Source organism: Eschrichtius robustus, chromosome 1 (assembly GCF_028021215.1).
Source record: "Eschrichtius robustus isolate mEscRob2 chromosome 1, mEscRob2.pri, whole genome shotgun sequence".
NCBI lineage: Eukaryota > Metazoa > Chordata > Mammalia > Artiodactyla > Eschrichtiidae > Eschrichtius > Eschrichtius robustus.
Genome location: NC_090824.1, coordinates 113,114,773 through 113,136,421, shown reverse-complemented (window position 1 = coordinate 113,136,421; position 21,649 = coordinate 113,114,773). Strand labels below are relative to the sequence as shown.

At 40.4% G+C, this 21,649-nt stretch overlaps 1 protein-coding gene across 1 annotated transcript in view; it reads right to left on the bottom strand.

The window, feature by feature from the left end:
- The window catches only part of SCG3 (secretogranin III), a 37,476-nt gene that overhangs the window by 1,898 nt on the left and 13,929 nt on the right, over window positions 1-21,649 (bottom strand). The window contains exons 9-11 of the mRNA XM_068536125.1: window positions 17,904-17,987; window positions 15,889-16,026; window positions 2,797-2,877 (exon numbers count right to left, since the gene is read on the bottom strand). Coding sequence (XP_068392226.1) covers window positions 2,797-2,877; window positions 15,889-16,026; window positions 17,904-17,987 — 303 coding nt within the window. The remainder of the gene's footprint in view (window positions 1-2,796; window positions 2,878-15,888; window positions 16,027-17,903; window positions 17,988-21,649) is intronic.

The window sequence follows — 21,649 nt, the reverse complement described above, 5'->3', positions numbered from 1 at the left end:
TGTTTGGAGGCTCAGTTTTGTTTTGGTTGTTGACTTTCCCTTTCTCTCAGGCGCGAGTTAGAGAATCAAGCTGAGTGTACATTCTGTGTGCACCTCCCGAGCTGATTCCTCACCGACTCATAGGGCACAAAGGGGCACCTTTTAATCATCACTCGTTCTTCAGAATCGGTTCTGGGTCAGTATCTTTAGTGGGACAAAAGGCAGACTCCCCAAAACAGCTGTGAAGTGGTCCAGGTGATTTGAATGGACAAACAGGAAAATATTTTGCTTTCTTTTGAAATGGAAAAATGGTCTCTTGATGACATGGCTGTCACTGTGTGCCATGGGAAAACTGGCATGGTGCAGAGGAAAGGCCATTGGAGTCCATCCCAGCTCTGCCCTAGCTGGCTGTTAGAGTACACCAGGAGTAGCTAACTTGCTACTTAAAAGAGGCTTTAAGGCTGTAAGGCTCAAAAGAGATAAGGGCTATAATTCACTTTTCTAAAAGTACAGACTTTCTTTTTAAGGCTCCATAAGATTTCATCATCTTCCTCACTGTCACATCACATGGACTTCCCTTTCCTGGATTTGGGAAGGAGATTCAGGTCACCCAGGCCCCTGTCAAGCAAAGGGCATCTGCAGAGGTTAAGGAAGGTCAGAACTAATAGTAAGACTTCCTGCTCCCACAGCTGCAGAAGCTGTATGGCTCTAGGACTGGGTCCCCACAGGCTTTGACAGATGGCCCAAGTCAGGCAGAGCACATATGAAGGCAGGGGAAGAAGAGCTCTCTGTTTCTGCCTTCAGAAGGGTGAACTGCATGTCACCCTCACTTCCTGGAGGCAGAAGGGAGCCTCATACCCACCACTGTCATTGGGAAGCTTGCTCACAGAGCCTTCAATAAGCATGCACTAGAGTTCCATGATTTACTAGGTTGGGCGCTTCTGGAACTGGAAGACTGAATTGCAGGATGTTGCTGATTATGACCAGGAGTCAGATTCATGTGTTAGTCAGTGAAAGAAATAACATAAATACTCTAAATGGTTGGTCCCTACAATTTACATTGGTTTCAGAATGCATTTTGGTACACACTGTATTACACTAAGATAAACTTTAAAAAATTTTTAAAGTCTTTGCCATAATTGATGGCATGTTCTAAGTTTTCTTCTGTAGTGGTACATGAAACAATGGTGCATTTTTCAATCAATGACAGATTTGATGAAATATGGTTCATGTGAATTTTAATGGAACTGATAGCCCAGAAATTCATATCATTTTGAACCAAATAAAGTATGTGTGAAGACCTGATAATTGTTTCCATCTCACTCAACTTGTACGATCACAGGCTAAAGGGGTGCTGAAAATACATACCTCTTGCTCCCACTGGTTCTATCTCATTGGTTTTCAAACTTGGTTGCACAGTGGAATCCTGAAAGTTTAAAAAATACTGATGCCTGGGTCCTGCCCCTCAAGTTTGATTTAGTGGTCTTGTGGGCATTAGGATATTTGGAAGCTCCACAGGTGATTTGAATGCATTTTCAAGTTCGAAAAGCACTGCTAATCTCATTTTAAAAGCATCACTTTGCAACTGCTCTGGCCAGACACCTGGGAATCATACTAGAATCCTCTCTCCACAGAGCTCTTGAGCCTCTCCCTTCTTCTTTATTTCCTCTGCTTTGCCTTGGTTTAAGCCGCATTATATCTGCTCCAGATCCTTACTTCCCATCTCTTGCCTGGCTTCTGGGGTTTTATTTTTTCAATCTGTAACCATACTGCTGCCAGAGAGATTTCTCACTCCTTAACCTAATTAAGCCCTAATTTTAAGCCCTTGGGCTAAAATTAACCTCCTTTGCAGGGTGCACAAGCCTCCTCCTGACTTGGCCGCTGCCCACCTCCCCAGCCCTGTCTGCAGACCTCAGTGCTCCTGGAAAACTGGCTCCAGTTCCCGTAATGCATCACTCTCTTTTGTCCCTTCATGTCTTTGCACCAGTGTTCCCTCTGCCTCTATCTCTCCTCACTCGTAAATTCTTCCTTGCCTTTCCAGCAAAGGCTTTCCTGCAGCTCTTTCTCCCGATGTAAGATGTGCCCCCTCCTCTCACCTCCTTTGCACCACCATGTTATCTGTGTTAGCCCTGAGCAGGGCCCGCCGGAGGTTTATTGATGGTGTGAGCAACCTGGCAGGGGGTGAGGGGCTGCATCTTATGGTCCTTCACATCTCTGGCACTCAGAACAGAGTCTGGTTGTGTTTTGTTTTAACTAAGTGAGCGGCTACCTTTGTGACTGCAGGGTGCACCTAATACGTGCTCAGGAAACATCATTGTTTAAGATACTCCAAGAGAAGGGGGGCGGGTGGGTACACAAAACAAGATTGGCAAAATGTTGATAATTATTGAAGGTGGGTAATGGATGCATGGTAATTCATTATACTGTTCTCTGCTCCTGTTTGACATTTTTTATAATAAAATGGAAAAGAAAAGAAAATGCCTTTGCTTGAAAGGCTGATTTGAAAAATAAGAGAAATGGAGGTCTATTCCCTTCCGCATCTGAGAAGCACCTAGAGTCTTTTGGGCTCTGAGAGGGGACTTTAGCCTACTTTGATTGTGGGAATCTTTAATAAGAGCTCCTGGGAATTCCCTGGCGGTCTAGTGGTTAGGACTCCATGCTTTCACTGCCGTGGGCCCGGGTTCAATCCCTGATTGGGGAACTAAGATCCCACAAGCCGCTCGGCCAAAATAAAATAAAATAAAATAAAAAAATAAAAAATAAGAGCTCCTGACAAATTGGTGAAGTTTGCAATTTATAATGACACTAATTCCTTACCTTCTTTATTTTCTTTTTTGTTGTGTTTCTTCAACCATTCAATATTTTTTCTAATGGCTTCCAAATAGGCTTCTGTTTTCCCTGGAAAAGGCAAGAGAACCCATATTAAACACTCATAAAAATATCACTGCATCCCTTTTTAAAGACCACACTTATGTTTGAGACCATGAACAAATATTGGACTTATCAAGCACTTGGTGGGGACCGTCCCTTAGGAGGTGGTGTGAATATTTCTGTGTGTGGGTGGGATAAGAGTCCAGGAGGCAGATCCAGGCTGGCAATGTCAAGAGGCCATTATCCCCCAACACAAATAAATAGTTTGATGTCCTGGCAGAGAAGAGTTTTGATTCAGTTCACTGGATGGGTGGGTCCCTACCAGTCTCAGATTGGGTCATTTCCAGTTAGGGATGGTTCTTTCAAACTGAAGAGTATTATCAGGTCAAGAACTGAATCTGAGTGGCAGATACTTAAGACTCCATCACCAAATAAATGATAAGTAAGTCCAAGTTTGTGGCTTTGTGTAAGCTGCTATACAGGTCTTCTGCCCAATCTGTTAGGGAGTATGTAAAAACTCAGATGAAGAAGAGACCTGAACCTCATTTCAAGGCTGGATAGTGAAACTTAGAACTCCTTCTAGTAAAATTCCCCTGGATGTAAACATTCTCTGATGGGCTTTAAGTGTGGCAGGAGAATACCAGGCATCACTGAAGCACCCGCCCTGTGACACCCTTTAGATGCCTTGTTGTCTGCAAGTGGGTATGATCATTAACTTAGAGATGAGGAAACTAAGGCTCAGAGAAGCTAAGTGATTTGGCTGAGGCCATACAGGAAATAACAGAGGTGAAATTTGGACTCTAGTCTGGCCAAGTTTCTGTTACCTGCACTATCTGAAAGATAAAACTTGTACTCAGACATGAGCACTGATGTACCTTTGTTCTGTCTCAAAGAAATCAACCATCCCCTTAATCAGGTGGGTCCCTAATGCTCAGAGTGTCTGCACCAAGAGATCAGGTGATCTGGAGAGTACCGGATGGCCTAAGAAAAGAGGCCTTTAAAGTCCAGGGCCTTTGCAGAAGCAATGGCTGTCAGAGCTCAGTGTGGTGACCACCTGTTCTGAACCCCCTTTGAACCCTGTTACCCCTAGTCTACTGCCCAGACCTCTTGGTTGAGCTACCTGTACTGTGTGCTTACTATGTGCCAGGGGCTGTGTTTTGTGCTCCAAAATACATTCTCTCTTTCATTCTTCACAACAACATTTTGACGCAGTCCTATTTAATCCCCATTTTAGAGGTGAAGAAACTGAGGCTTAGAGAGAGGAAGTAAGGCTACTACTTACTAGCCTTGTGAAGTAAGATCACAAGGCTAGTAAGTAGTAGAGCCAGGCTTGAATCTGGGTACATCTGACTACAGTCCATGAACAGTAACATTGCCTTAAGATTTGCTGATGTTCCAATTTCCACCACAACATTTACTTAAGTGACTTCCTGAGCATCTTTCTTCCTGATCTTGTGAGCTCACTCTTACGTCACCACTGGGGTTCCATGTTACCTGGTCCCCAGTGAAGCACAAAGAAACTCCTTTGCAAAAAGGGGTAAGTGGACAAAAGGAGAGAGCCACAATTTTCAGCCCCTATTCAGTTCAATTGCCTGTGTAAATGATTTTAATTCTTTGCTTTTAAGAATGTTAGAGCATGTGAAAGACCAATGTCCTCCTGACTGATGTTATAACATTGCAGCACAATGAATGTAGAGATTTTCATAGTCTGTTGCCCATTTGCTAAGAAGGTCATCAGATTTGGTAACAACAACAAAACAAACAAAAAGCAAAACCAAAAAACACAGCATTATTTCAAATTAATTCGGTTAGAAAAAAGCATTTTGAAGAAGGAAAGAAATCTTAGACTATTTCTAAAGAATGCAACTTCGTTATTTTTAAAGAATTTAAATCAAATTAGTGGTTCTCATAGGGCTTGCTTTAATGAATAGATAATAATGATTTGTCATTAGCACGTGAGGTAATTAGGGCTTCTGAAACTTTTGAGGATGTGTGAAAATAGTCTTGCTCTAAAGACGCAGATGGCAGACGCAGACGTACAGAATGGACTTGAGGACACGGGGAGGGGGAAGGGTAAGCTGGGACAAAGTGAGAGAGTAGCACTGACATATATACACTGCCAAATGTAAAATAGATAGCAAGTGGAAAGCAGCCACATAGCACAGGGAGATCAGCTCGGTGCTTTGTGACCATCTAGAAGGGTGGGATAGGGAGGGTGGGAGGGAGACGCAAGAGGGAGGAGATATGGTGATATATGTATATGTATAACTGATTACTTTGTTATAAAGCAGAAACTAACACACCATTGTAAAGCAATTATACTCCAATAAAGATGTTAAAAAAAAAAAGAAAGTCTTGCTCTTTGAATAACTTTAAGCATTCTTCCCACAATCTTACCTATGATATTATATCCTAATATGGAGAGCTTATTTTTTTAAATAAATTTATTTATTTATTTTTATTTTTGGCTGCATTGGGTCTTCACTGCTGCGCGTGGGCTTTCTCTAGTTGCAGCGAGCAGGGGCTACACTTTGTTGCGGTGCATGGGCTTCTCATTGCTGTGGCTTCTCTTGCTGCGGAGCACGGGCTCTAGGTGCACGGATTTCAGTAGTTGTGGTACGTGATCTCAGTAGTTGTGGCTCACGGGCTGTAGACTGCAGGCTCAGTAGCTGTGGAGCACAGGCTTAGCTGCTCCACGGCATGTGGAATCCTCCTGGACCAGGGCTCGAACCCCTGTCCCCTGCATTGGCAGGAGGATTCTTAACCACTGTGCCACCAGGGAAGTCCCCTTATTTTTAATTTTTTTTAAGTTTTAAAATTTATTTTATTGAAGTATAGTTGATTTACAATGTTGTGTTAATTTGTGCTGTACAGCAAAATGATTCAGTTATATATATGCACATATATATATACATTCTTTTTCATATTCTTTTCTATTATGGTTTATCACAGGATATTGAATATAGTTCCCTGAGCTGTACAGTAGGACCTTGTTGTTTATCCATCCTATATATAATAGTTTGCCTCTGCTAATCCCAAACTCCCAATCCATCCCCTCCCCTGCCACCGGCAACCACAAGTCTGTTTTCTATGTCTATAAGTCTGTTTCTGTTTCATAGATAAGTTCATTTGTGTCATATTTTAGATTTCACATATAAGTGATATATGATATTTCTCTTTCTCCTTCTGACTTACTTCACTTAGTATGATAATCTCTAGGTCCATCCATGTTGCTGCAAATGGCATTATTTCATTTTTTTTAATGGCTGAGTAGTATTCCATTTACATACCACATTTTTTCTAAACATCTTTATTGGAGTATAATTGCTTTACAATGTTGTTAGTTTCTGCTGTACAACAAAGTGAATCAGCTATATGTATACATATATCCCCAAATCCTCTCGCTCTTGAGCCTCCCTCCTACCCTCCCTATCCCACCCCTCTAAGTCGTCACTAAGCATCAAGCTGATCTCCCTGTGCTATGCAGCTGCTTCCCACTAGCTATCTATTTTACATTTGGTAGTGTATATATGTCAATGCTACTCTCTCACTTTGTCCCAGCTTACCCTTCCCCCTCCCCGTGTCTTCAAGTCCATTCTCTACATCTGCGTCTTTATTCCTGCCCTGCCACTAGGTTCATCAATACCGTTTTTTAGATTCCATATTATATGCGTTAGCATACGGTACTTGTTTTTCTTTTTCTGACTTACTTCACTCTGTATGACAGACTCTAGTTCCATCCACCTCATTACAAATAAGTCAATTTTGTTCCTTTTTATGGTTGAGTGATGTACCATATCTTCTTTATCCATTTATCTGTCGATGGACATTTAGGTTGTTTCCATGTCTTGGCTATTGAAAATAGTGCTGCAATGAACATTGGGGTGCATGTATCTTTTCGAATTATGGTTTTTTCCAGATATATGCCCAGGAGTGGGATTGCTGGATCATATGGTAGTTCTATTTTTAGTTTTTTAAGGAACGTCCATACTGTTCTCCATAGTGGCTGCACCAATTTACACTCCCACCAACAACGTAGGAGGTTTCCCTTTTCTCCACACCCTGTGGAGAGCTTATTTGGGAAAAGGAATATCCCAGCTTAGACTCTGTTTAGGCACTATATTAAAAATTCTGAATTAGGAGCATAAAATATAAATATGAGGTTTTGGCCATAGTGTAGCAGACACTGTTGATTCCCCACCCTCATGCTTCCCGTATTTTAGATATGCTAATAGAGGAGCCCTCAGCCAGTGATGGACAGGATTGGCAGATACACACCCCAGCTTCCTCACTCCTCGGGCTCGGTCCACATGGTCCCCAGAGGTCCTCACGGGACTGAGCCCCACACCCACAGCTGAAGTCTGCTCATTAACACACCACAGTGGCTTCTTTCCCTTCCCTGTCTCATGGACCTATCCCCCAGTAGAGCTTCCTGGGGTCACCTGCCAACTAAAAACTCCACCTCAAATCCTCCTCTAAGTCTGCTTTGGAGGGAACCCAACCTAAGATAATTGGAAGTAGGGGACTCAGCGTCATCTTGTCAGGTTGCTTTCTGCTCAGTGACCAATTACCTATAAAAATGGTGTTGAATTTTTAGAAGTATGAAATGCATGAAAAATAATTTTATTCACCATATTAACATTATCATCCCACAATAAAGACTGAGTTTATTGCAGCTTAAAGAAAGCTAGGCTGTAATCCATTAAAAGACTACTATCTTGTGGATCATAACATACATGATTAGGGCTGTTTCTCTAACTTAAAATAGAATCCCCCCGCCCCCATCACCCTCATTCCCATTTCTGCTTTATTTTTATCCATAGTATGTATCACTTTCTACCGTATCACATAGTTTATTTATTAAGCTTATTATTTGTCTTCCTCCCTTAGAAATATTTCTTGTTTGCTGATGTACTCCCATGCCTAGAATAAAGCCTAATACACAATAGGCACTAAGTAAATATTTGTTGAGTGAGTAAATGGATGAAGGCTTCTTATATAGAAGCTAATCATAATCAGAAGATTGTTTGGTGAGCATGGAATCCAAACTAGGGAAACTACAATTTTTAAAAAGAATAAATGGTATAAGTCTTCCTTCTTTCCTTCCTTCCCTCCTTCCTCAAAAAATGAATTGTTTATTTACAAGACTTGAAATTCAATGGATTCTGAATTTAAATGATAATTACATCAGAAACAACTTAAAACACCTACGAGGGCTTCCCTGGTGGCACATTGGCAGGTGGATTCTGCATTGGCAGAATCCTCCTGCCAATGCAGGGGACACGGGTTAGAGCCCTGGTCCAGGAAGATCCCACATGCCGCAGAGCAGCTAAGCCCGCGAGCCACAGCTACTGAGCCCACGTGCCACAACTACTGAAGCCCAAGCACCCAGAGCCCATGCTCCACAACAAGAAGCCACCACAATGAGAAGCCTGTGCACCGCAACAAAGAGTAGCTGCTGCTCACTGCTACTAGAGAAAGCCCGTGCACAGCAACGAAGACCCAACGCAGCCAAAAATAAATAAATAAATAAATAAATAAATAAATAAATAAATAAATAAATAAATAAAACACCTACCAATGTGCTAAACATACTATATCCATGTGTCACTTAATCTTCACAGAGCTCTATGGAATAAGCATTATTGTTCCCATTTTACTCATGAGGGAACTCAGGCTCAGAGAGGCTAAGTGATGTGCCCAAGCAGACAGCTGAGTAAGGGTCAGAGCCTGATCTTGAACCAGAATGAATCTGGAACCTCTAATGAGTGGAACTGGGTAAAAATTCACCTTTTCGACTAGAGATTTAGTGACTGTTGTTGTCATTACCAAACTGGCCAACAGGCAGTGGTTCTCAAGCTTGGCTGCACATTGGAATCACTTGGGGGAGCTTTAAAAGTTCTGATGCCCGGGTAACTCCTCATACCAAATAGATCAGAATATCTGGAGGAGGGACTAAGTATCAGGATTTTTTTAAAGCAATCCTGAGATGATTCGAATGTGGGGCAAAGTTTGGGAACCACTGCCACCAGTAGTGGGACCTCCACACATTTGCTGGGGGACTGGAAACAACGGGAATAAAAGCAGGTGTTCCTCTGCTCTTAGAGACAAGCAGCTGGTTCCTGTTTACATTTTCTCTTCTCGGGAGCTGTAAAGCAAATCTTCTATTTACACAGTGTGCATTAAAAGCCCATGAGAGTCCACTTTGGAAAACTGGCCTATTTTTTTCAAATTAATTTCAGCTTCCTTTGGAAAAAAATAGCTCATGGCTGAGGTAATATGGCACAAGCCTTAAAACGTATGCTGAAGCAGATGGGAAGAGGGCCAGAGTCAAGATGCAGCCCTATTTTTCTGGCTGTTCTGGTTCTCAGCCCTGCAAGAGAAATATCCTTTATTATACATGAATTTGTCCTGATCCTGATATGCTCCCCTGATCTGCAAACATCCCCCTCAAAAAAACCAAACCAAAGCAAACCAAGACAAAACAAACAACTCTGTAGAAATCAATAGCTTTAACCTACTGAATATTGGATATACTAAAGATATTAGATGTTTGAAAAGAGTGCTTATGAAAATTGTTTGATATAATGCTTAAAATTCCATATAGTAAAGATTATATGATTATAGGTTTGAACAAAGCAACTGATACTGGTATCATGGATGTCAAGGTGGGCTCCAGAGCCATTCAATTAAAGAATTTTTGTGGGAATTCCCTGGTGGTCCAGTGGTTAGGACTTGGCGCTTTCATTGCCGAGGGCCTGGGTTCAATCCCTGGTCAGGGAAATAAGATCTCACAAGCTGGGCTTCCCTGGTGGCACAGTGGTTAAGAATACGCCTGCTAACGCAGGGGACACGGGTTCGAGCCCTGGTACAGGAAGATCCCACATGCCGCAGAGCAACTAAACCCGTGTACCACAACTACTGAGCCTGCGCTCTAGAGCCCGCGAGCCACAACTACTGAGCCCACGTGCCACAACTGCTGAAGCCCACGAGCCTAGAGCCCATGCTCTGCAACAAGAGACGCCACAGCAATGAGAAGCTCGCGCACTGCAACAATGAGTAGCCCCCACTCGCACAACTAGAGAAAGCCCACGGGCAGCAACAAAAACCCAACGCAGCCCCCCCCAAAAAAAATAATAATAATGATTCCACAAGCCGAATGGTGCTGCCAAAAAAAAAAAAAGAACTTGTGCAAAATGATGCCATTTGACGTGCCTGCGAGATGCAGCATGGGATGCTGGGATGAGTGCTGGTGGGAGTCAAGGGACAGAAGTTCAAGCCCCAGCTCTGCCACTCTTTGCCTATGAGCTCTTGGGAGAGACTGTTCATTTTCTAAGGCTTGGTTTACTTATTTGTAAATTAAGGAGTTAATTCTGAAAAGAAGATCCGCGGTTTCTGTACATGGGGAGAAATTCTCCTTTGCTGTCCTGGAAAATCCTGTGTTGGTGGTAGGTCTCTGGCCTGCCTTAGCTCCTGGCACACTTGCTGACTCATAGGGAAGACGACGGCCTCACTATTTTTGGACATTTCCAACAGAATGCCTTGGGGCTTGAATAAAGACACGAATTTTCCCCTCCTGTGTTGCTTTAAAAATAAAAGCATCCCCGTGAGTTAGTCAACTTATTATCAATTTATTAATTAAATAAGCTGTGTTCTCTTTTCTGGCTTCTGAAAAGAAGATACGGGGGGACTTCCCTGGTGGCGCAGTGATTAAGAATCCACCTGTCAGTGCAGGGGACACGGGTTCAAGCCCTGGTCTGGGAAGATCCCACATGCCGAAGAGCAACTAAGTCTGTGCGCCCCAACTACTGAGCCTGTGCTCTAGAGTCCGCGAGCCACAACTAGTGAGTCCGCGTGCCTGGAGCCCGTGCTCCACAAGAGAAGCCACTGCTATGAGAAGCCACACACTGCAACGAAGAGTAGCCCCTGCTCGCTGCAACTAGAGAAAGCCCGCATGCAGCAACGAAGACCCAACACAGACAAAAATAAATAAATAAATAAATTTTTTAAAAGATTAAAAAAAAAAAAGGGGGGGATGATAGGATATTTAGGGCAAAGTTATCTTAGAGATGACCTTTTCATCTTAATTCCATTATCTAGCCATAAACTTGACAAATGATAGCATTGGAATGAGTTTATGGGTATTGCAATGCTTATTTCACCCCTTGGATGATTTTTTAAGAAGATTTTCAGTGACTCATAGAGCAGAAGTGAATAAGTAAACATCAAACTGGCAAAAAGAGCCCCACTTAGATCATGGAATAAAACTTTAAAGTTCTTCGGTCTCCAGAGAGCAATTTATTTGAAAAATTAAGCACCATTATAGATATGGTTGAAATTGGAGTAAATTTGACTTCATTGGGCATATCCCTATATTTAGGAATAATTATCAAATCATTCAAATAACTGCACCAACTAGAAATCGATATCTTAAAATATTATTCTTAGTGTCCCTGTAGAAAGCAAGGGTTTAAATAGTCTAAAAATATTTTCAAAGGTAAACGTGTCATTTTTCATCACTGGTAATTAAATTGGATTTTTTACATTTAGCCTGAAGTGAGATGCATGTAAACTTGCTTTGTAAGTTGAAGAGTGACATAAATGTAGTTTGTTGTTGTTGTTATTCCTCTTCCTCACAGGCCTCAGCATATGCTTGGCATGGTTAATCAATATTTGCTTTTGTTGGATGGGGCCATCACTTCACATCGCAAGACCAAAACAGACTCCCTACAGATATTCCTGACAATGTGTCCTGCTTATAATTATTTCCTTAAGTGGTTTTAGCTATTACCTCATCTCTTGCTCTGCTCTGTAATGTCCTCCAGCTTTCTCTCTGAAGGGAGCCTCTTCTGCATGCTGCTGACTCATCAGTAAGGGAGAGACATATGTGGCTTGTGTTGTATTTGCCTACATATGACTTAAGTTCTATTCTTAGGTCATTTCAGAGCTTGCCTGAGTCCTCAAAGGCAGGCATTGGTCCTTAAATTCCTTCTGTAGCTTTCTGAGCACAGTGCCAGACATGCCATTGGAATAAGTGTTTATTTATTGCTGAATAAATGTCTCAAGAAACCCAGCCAACCCTGCCTTCACCCACGTAGATTCTTTTATTTTTCTGCCTAGAGACAACAGGTGTTTTCTCCCTGGGTTTTATAACAGAGAAGCAAAATAGCCTTTGAGAAAAGTGCAAATAAAGCAACTGTGAATACAAAGATACATGTCATAATATGTCATTTTGGGCATTAATTACATCTTTTCCAAGAAATGTTGGCCCTTGGCTTAAGCTCAGTTTGGTGTTTTCTAAACCATACTAGAATCAGTTTTTCTTATCCCAGAGTAAATAGGATCACGGGTAGCATGAGTAAATTAAGTCTCTAAATAATGGAGGGGGGGACTAATTTTAGCCCCAATCCCTACACTTTTCCTAATGTTTCAGGAGAGCCATTACAAAGATTAACACTAACTGGATGGAGTTTTACTCTTCTCTCTCCCCGTTATTACCTGATGGAAATCCTAATGAGAAATCTAACCTCATCATTAGTCTCCACACACTCACACCCTAAATAGGAAGTAGTGGGCTACCAAGAATCAACTCCTTCATATTCCTTTTTTACATAATGCTTTCCTAAAACAAGTAAGAGACCTGGTAGAACCCATTCCTAGGGATATTTGCACAGCGATATAAGGTGTCGTCCTAAGCAATGAGTATACTGCCTCGGCGAGTCAGTTGACCTAGATAGATATGGCTTGCTCTGTTCTAGGGAAGGATGGTCATCACACGTGGGTTGCTCCCGGAGGAGATGATCCAGGCACACTGAGCTGTAGTCCTTTGTGCTGCCCAATTCCTAGCTCTCTATCTCAGGCCACAGGACTACTCTTTTCCTGCTTAGCTATCTTTCAGAAGTTTACCACTCATCCTCCACCTCACATCCATTAGGATGGCCACCATAAAAACAAAACAAAACAAAAAACCACCAGAAAATAAAAGTGTTGGTGAGGATATGGAGAAACTGGAACTTTTGCACACTGTTGGTGGGAATGTAAAAGGGTGAAACCACTATGGAAAACAGTGGTTTCTCAAAAAATTAAAAATAGAATTATCATATGATCTAGAAATTCCACTTCTAGGAATATTCCCCCTGCCCAAATGGAATATTTTTTAGTCTTGAGATATTTGTTCAGAGGAGCATTATTTACAATAGCCAAAATGTGGAAGCAACACAAGTGTCCATAGGCAAATAGATGGATAAACAAAATGTGGTATATACATTCAATGGGCTATTACTCAGCCTGAAAAAGGAAGGAAATTCTGACACTCGTTACAGCATAGATGAAGCTTGAGGACATTATGTTAAGTGAAATAAGCTGGTCGCAAAAGAACAAATGCTGCATGATTCCACTTATCTGGAGTACCTAGAGTAGTCAAACTCATAGAGACGGAAAGTAGAATGGTGGTTGCCAGGGGCTGAAGAGGGATGGGGAATGAGGAGTTACTATTTAATGAGTTTAGAGTTTCAATTTTGCAAGATGAAAAGAGTTCTGGAAATGGATGGTGGTGATGGTAGCACAATGATATGAATGTACTTAATGCCACTGAACTGTACACTTAAAAATGCTACAATGGTAAATTTCATGTTATGTATATTTTACTATAATTTTAAAAAGATATTAGAAAAAGTTTACCACTCATCCAAAGTGGGCCTAGGGTTGATTGGAAGTATCAAGGCAGCATGACTGGTCAGCAAAGGCGACACATATATCACCAATTCCTCGTTTCCATGCCCATGACAAACATTATTTATTAATCATCGCAACATTCTTTCCTCCTGAGTCCAGATGCAACCTCATAACCTTTCCCAACATAGGCTACTAGCAAACAATTAGAGTTCATATGTCAGTAATGTCAATATAGGAGAAAATTGTGGTGGTCTATGAAATCCATCCTAGAGAGAAGAAGGGTGTAATAATCTAAAACTTCATGATATAGGAAAACTCGACATGAACTTGATATATTAAGAAAAAATTTCTTTTTCGGCCCTGTGTCAAAAAGTCCCAATAACTGGAATACAAGCAGTACCTTTGGCCAATATCACCACTCATTTGAGCTCATGTAACTCAGGTTGGATTTTCTATATTTTCTACATAAAGGAACCAGAACTCTTTGAAGGAGAATTGATTTCAAGTTTTGGGACAGGAAAATTCAGAGTAGGTCTAGAATAGCCTGTTTAGGAGTTTGGGATTAACAGATACACACTGCTATATATAAATAAACAACACGGACCTACTGTATAGCACAGGGAACTATACTCAGTATCTTGTAATAACCTATAATGGAAAAGAATCTGAATAAAAAAAAATATATATATATTTTGCTGTATACCTAAAACTAATACAACATTTTTCTGTAGTTCAGTTAAAAAACAAATAGCCTGTTGTTGCCAGAGAGCATAGCTGCTTTAAAAACCACTGGGTACAGGGCAAAAAGGACAAAGGAGAAACTTGGAAGCAGGGTTACTGCCCAAGCTACACCAATTTAAACAGAAAAATCATCATCGTCGTCATTATCATCATTAACTGGAACAACTTACATAAATGGAGAAATTTAATATAAAGTGTTAACAAAGAGTAGTAATATAAGAGAGAAGTAGTTTGTACTTTTATTGCTGTTATTAAGTTACAAGGTATTAAATACATAGCTATCTTCTTTCTTTTCTACTTAATACATAGACACTGTTAAGCATGGGTCTATTATCAAGTATGAATGTGAACCTGTTTCTATCTGTATGAGCAAGAGAGATTGGGAACTTGTATGTGGGCCAAGCAGTCTCTTCAAAATTAAGAGCTATACCATGAACATGATCAGCTTTTGTGGTCTCATATCATATTACAGCAAGGAATAAGCAAAGTCTGTCAGTTCATTGCCACTAATGATTATATGTACTGAACAATGAAAAGGGAGCCCAATGGTGTGTTTCCAGATGATAAATTAGCTGAATGTCACACTTGCTACCCCCTCCCCCAAGAGAGCAATGACCCATTCCCTGAGCTATGAGGGAAGGAAACCTCTAGATGACCCTACTAATGAGATACAGAAAAGATATAAATAGGGTTCCAGTTACACCAAAGAGTTCAATATATCATGACAAAAAAATAAAGTAGGTTTAAGCCATCTGTTCACAGCTTCTGGTAAAGACACTGAGTTTCAGAAAAAGAATATCTATCTGAGATACAGACATAAATGTTCTGTGATGTCACCAGCACACTTTGTAATTAAAGGGGCTTGAAACACTGGACTGTGCAACCAGATCCCGCATCCTGACCTGAAATCAGAAGGTTAATGACTTTGAACTTGCAACTTCATAGGGTCTTTTTCTTTGGGTATAGTAAAGTTTCTCAAACCTTGGAAGATGTGAATTTATATCATATAGACTTACTAGAGCTGAGTAAAAATTTGACCCCAGGAATGTGTAAGAATAAGGATAAAAACAAGTTTTATAATTACTGGGCTAGTTTAGTGTGTGCTTTTTTGCTTTTTAAGGTATTTAGGTTGTTTAAGGAAATGTAATATATTTGATTTATGATTTTTAATCAAGTCTTTGAAAGTGTCAGATTGCAATCAGTATAAATGATTAAGAAAACTTGCTTTGTTAAATCCATAAATTTTGATGACTTTGTTAAATAAGTAGTATGTGACTATTAAGAGGAGTGTCAATTATGTTTAAATGAATATTGCTTAATAAATTCATAAGATCATAAATTGGACATTGAACAATGCACAAATGGTCATGAGTGTTCCTCCCAAAGTGCAAAAGCCCATTGGACGTTAAAGTCCATCAAAAGATGAAACCAGTTTGCCATTCCAGGAGACTCAAGACCATTAAAAAAATTGCTATTCAAATAAAGGTACCACATGTGGAATCTTCTGTTTACAGATGATGTTAATTTCTCTGATTTGGTGGGGCTTGACTTTTGGATGACCCTTCAAGTGAAAGTTTTTGCTTCCCCAATTTCATTGTCAACGTAGAGCTGTCAGTTCCATACCTTTTGGCTCATCTGTCTTTCCTCCTGGGCTGGAGTCATCATCTTTTGTGGAATCCTTCAAGGTTCCATATTCCTTTTCCATCTTAGCAGCTTCTTCCTTGGTACTGTCTGTTTCTTCATGACTCTTCTCTGATGGCACTGTAATCAGAATTGTGCACTATTATAACCCTATTTCCTATCTATTAATTAATTCCTAGTGTAGAAATAAATTTTATTAAAAAGGTATAGTTTGAGGTCAGATCATTTTTTGAGCTGAAAGAGATCTTAGTGATTATCTAGTGTGACTCCTCCCTCCCCACCATTTCACAGAAGAGGAAACTGAGGCCCAAAGTGGGGAGAGATGTGCCGAAGGCCACCCGTTGAGTTAGCAGAAGAGCTGGGCCAACACCCCCCAACCCCAGCTTTCTGGATTCTGGTTGCGTTTTTTCTGTTCTGCCACACTGTGTTATTAGAGTGTAGATTATTCTCCTTATTTTAATCAATGTTGGCATTCAAGTGGGATAGGTCAGTTTCCAAAGTAAATTTGAGTCTTGATTCCAAATGAAAATAACTCTGTAGTTGCCCCATCTCTCCTTGATGTTGTTTCTGAAGAACAGTCTGTTACTCAGAGTAGCACCTAAGCTGGACCCTTGCTGTCAATAATAACGCTTGCTCACTTCTCACTTAAAAATAACTATACTTCCTTCTAGAAATCCTATATTGAATTAAAGAATCATAAAACTTGAAGTAGGTAACCCCTTGAAAACAATGGTAATGCATGCCTGTAGTCAGTAAAATAGGGAATGTCAAGCAGTCTAATAAGCTTTTTTCTTTTTTCAATAAAAGGTTTATTAGTTCAGAAAAATAGGAAAAAAGAAAAATCAGTTATTGTCTCATTAAACATCCAGTACTAGTGTTGTAGTATATATATATATATATACTTTTTTGATGCATATTTTTTTCATACTTGTGGCACAGTTTTGTTCCTTGCTTTTGTCATTAGCATCATTATGGAAGAATGTTTCCAGGTTATTAAAAACTGCTTGAAAACATTTTAAAGGGCTGTATATTCTATCAAATATGGGTACATAATTTCTGTGATAGGCACACAAAATTAAAGTGTTAAGAGTTTGTGATCTTTTCTCTTTTTGCGCCTTCCTCATCCTTGAAATTCTCCTTTGCACAGACAGCTCTGCTCCATGGTGTTCGCCACGCTAAGCAGGGTGATGGGTAGAGATGCAGAAGTGAAGAAACCAAGAGAAGGGCATAAATCATACCACACGGGGGCACAGACTGTCCCAGAGGAGAGAGAAGAGCTGGGAGGGGACAGCATGGGAGGCAGCAGCAGGAGGGGACAGAGGGTCAGGGACAGTGGTGATCTGGGGAGAGAAAACAGATGCCTAAAGCAGAATTTTAGGAAGGATTGCTCAACTTGTGATATAGCTCTCACCTTTGCCCACCAGCCACCACTTCAGTAAAGTCCTCATTTCTTTTTTTTTTATTTTTTTTTAACTTTTTTTTTGGGGGGGTTTATTTATTTTAGTTATTTAGTTATTTATTTATGGCTGTGTTGGGTCTTCGTTTCTGTGCGAGGGCTTTCTTTAGTTGCGGCAAGTGGGGGCCACTCTTCATCGCGGTGCGCGGGCCTCTCACTATCGCGGCCTCTCTTGTTGCGGAGCACAGGCTCCAGACGCGCAGGCTCAGTAGTTGTGGCTCACGGGCCTAGTTGCTCCGCGGCATGTGGGATCTTCCCAGCCCAGGGCTCGAACCCGTGTGCCCTGCATTGGCAGGCAGATTCTCAACCACTGCGCCACCAGGGAAGCCCAAAGTCCTCATTTCTTTTCAATGCTTCTTGGGATTAAATTTCTGTGCTGACTAGCCAAGGTCATAGCTACTTAATCCCATGGTTGGATTTCAGGTTTTCAAACTTTTTGAAATCTGTAATTCTTTATCAGTGTTTATTGAAGTTCATGATTTACCACTCAAAAGGGTTATTTTGCTAAAAGCTGGGGGAAGAATACTAAAATAAATCATACCTGGGAAAAGCTTGCTCTTATTGTCAGTAACATTTTTTTCTAGCTTGTTCTTGGTCTGAAGAGCAATTGTTTCATCCAAGTTTTCTGGAGGGGGGAGGAGAAGAAATAAAATTTTATGTCCTAAAAGACGATTTCAAAGTTTTACTAAAAATGTTTAAATCTCACCAGAAATAGCACAACAGCAATTCCACAATATTAGCACTGCCAGTAAGGGGCTTTGATATGGATTATATTTCATTGACTCTCAAGATGGAAAGGCATACAATTTGAGATCCTCAAGTTCAGCTTCCTACTCAGTTAATTGCAGAAGTCCCTTCCACATTTCTGTGACCACTGTTAGAAAACATCCAGGATTGGGGCCTATAATGGACAGCTGTGGTTTTGGCCTACTCAACACCTTCTGGTAACTACACCTTGATTTTCCTCTGGAGAACCCAGACCTCTCCCACTTTCAGCATATTTGCTCCACTGGTGGCTGAATAACCCAGGCCTGGCTCCTCCAGCCCTCAGGCTATGGTGATTGGTTCAAGTAGGAGCACATGACTCAAGCCATGCCAGTGAGATTCAATGCTAAGAGAAAGAGGCTCTCTTTCCACTAGGATTACTATACTGGGCGGATGTGAGATTGGGGCTGTACCAGCCATCTTGTTTCCAGAATGGAGCAGTTTATCTGGAATGAATCAGCATACAAAAAGTCAGTGAGATGGGGAGGGATAGATTCCTCACACTGTGGTGGGCTTCACAAACCTGAAGCCAGACTACCCCCACCCCTGGACTTTTCAGTTACATAAGGAAATAAATTCCCTTCTTGCTTAAGCCAAACAGTTGGATTTCTGTCATTCAGGGCTCTTGCTAATTCATGAGGCAGCCAGTTCTATTGTTAGTCTTAAAAAATATTTTTTTCACTGATAGAACATTGTGTAAGTTTAAGATACAGTACAACATACTGATCTGATACACTTATATTCTGCAAAATGATTACCACGGTTAGCTAACACCTCCATCATGTTAGATGTCTTAAGGGCGAGAATTTCTCTATTCATATTAAGCTGAAATCTGTATTCTTGTCTTTGTCCTAATTCTGCTCTTTGGAGTAACATCTTGTAGGTGTTACCAGGCAGGAATCTAGACTGTGACCACCTCAAGGCAGTCAATGAATTAGAATCCACAACCCTGGTATTCAGTTATTTAACCAGTCACATATCCATCTTACTAATAGGACAGGGCTATTTGCAAACAAGCATTTCTTTGCAATTAGTCTATAAAGATTCCATTATTACTTTGTATTACTTCTCCCCAAGAAAATTCTTCCTTCTACCCTACCCCATCCCTTTTTGAGAAGAAAATCACTATATCCTATTGTGTGACACGTTCTGCTTTCTTCTTTGAAATAGCGACCACAGCTGGCAAACTTTGTAGTCACCATACATTGTTGGGAGCAGAACAGAAGGGTAGATCACTGATCATTGTTTGTCACATGCTGAGATGGAGGAGAGGAGGTTAGTTAATCCTCTCTCTTCTACCCATGCTGCCCCTGAGCCCTCGAGGCTCTGAGGGTGTACCTTCATGGCAGCGACAGTCAAAAGCCAACATGCTTGTACAGAAAAATTCTCTACATACAACTCATTTTCTGATTGTAAAAGTTATATACGAAAATGAACAGAAAATTATAAGGAAAAAATAACACTTACTATGCCCAGATAATGTTTTGGTATATTTCTTTCCAACTTTTTTTTTTTTCCAACTTTCTTTCTTTATGCATATCCATTTTTTAACACCAAAATTAAGGTCATATTCTAAATGGCTTTAAGCATTCAATAGTATATCATGAACATTTCCCCCATCATTAGTCTTTATAAACAATATTTATTTATTTATTGTTTATAAACACTATAATTATTAAAAATTTGTTTATAAAATATTGTTTATAAACAATATTAAAACACAATTTATAAACATACAATGATTAAAAACGCAAACATTAAAAAATAAAATTTAGTCTAAATAAGAATAATTTATTTATTTTTTATTTATTTTATTTCTTTTAAAGTTTGTGGGTTTTTTTAAAATTTATTTTTATTTTATTTATCTTTGGCTGTGTTGGGTCTTCGTTTCTGTGCGAGGGCTTTCTCTAGCTGTGGCAAGCGGGGGCCACTCTTCATCGTGGTGCGCGGGCCTCTCACTATCGCGGCCTCTCTTGTTGCGGAGCACAGGCTCCAGACGCGCAGGCTCAGTAGTTGTGGCTCACGGGCCCAGTTGCTCCGCGGCATGTGGGATCTTCCCAGACCAGGGCTCGAACCCGTGTCCCCTGCATTGGCAGGCAGACTCTCAACCACTGCGCCACCAGGGAAGCCCAAGAATTAATAATTTATATAGTCTCCTCTTGTGGGGTAGCAAGTTTATTTCTATTGTTTTGTTTCTATAAGCCAGTGGTGTCCAATAGAACTTTCTGCAATGATGGAAATACTCACTTCTGTGCTGTTCAGTATGGTAGCCACAAGCTACCTGTGGCAAGTGAGCACTTGAAATATGCCTAGAGCAACTGAGAAACCAGATTTTTAATTTTGCTTAATTTTAATTACTGTTAATTTAAATAGCAACATGTGACTATCACACTGGACAGCACAGCTATAAATAATAGTGGAAATATCTGGCTTGCACACAAGGCTTTGCGGCATCTCTAATTTATTTTCATAGGATAAATGACTTAAGTGTGAAATGTGAGTCACAGGGTATTGATATGAAACAATGATTGATTTGAAACAATGTTTTAGATCTACTATTAAGTGGGTAAAGTAGTCCACAAAGCACCGTGTGTAACTTAAGCCCATTTTTTGTTAAATAAGATAAAAGAAAAAAATGACATAGGTATGTATGTGTATGTGCACGCACACGCACACACACACACACACAGAAACATCTGGAAGGATATAAATCAGAATGTTACCTGGATGCTAGTATTATGAGTGATTTTTCACTGTCTTTTAATATCTTTTTGCATTGACTGATTTTTTAAAATAAATATGTTCTTTTATAATCAGAAAAAAAACAGTAAAACTAGTTTTCATGTAGAAAAAAATGGCATTTATACAGAACAACTCTGGATTACTCTATCCTATGAGATTTTCTCTTCCATTTAATTCTCCCTCCCCCATCAGTGATCAGAGTAAGGGGCCATGAGTTCATCTTGCCCAAAGGACCTCTGAGATGAATGGTATTTGGTGATTAACTAAACCAAGCAGGAAAACAAAAGGCTTTTCTTCTTTTAACAACCTACATGCAGAATCAAAGATTGTTTCAGCTGATCTATAAAGTTCAAGGAATCAAAGGGCCAGTTAGTAAGTATTTTTCTATAAAGGGCCAGTTAGTAAGTATTTTTGGCTTTGTGGGCCATATGCAGCTACTCAGCGTTGTCATGGTAGCACAAAAGTAGCCATGGACAACACTAAAACAAAGAAGCACAGCTGTGTTCCAATAAAACTTGATTATGGATGCTGAAATTTGAATTTTATGTAGTTTTCTCATGTCACAAAACACTATTATTTTGATTTTTTTTCAACCATTAAAAAATGTAAAAGCTATTTTTAGCTTGTGTGCTATACAAAGATAGGTGATGGGACAGATTGGCCCCTGGCCAGTAGTTTACCAGCCCCGGTTAGAGGAAACAGAGTCCTTTATTTCACAGATACAGAAACTGAGGTCCAGAAAGGTGAGTGCCTTCCCCAGCATGACAGACCTGGTCTGAG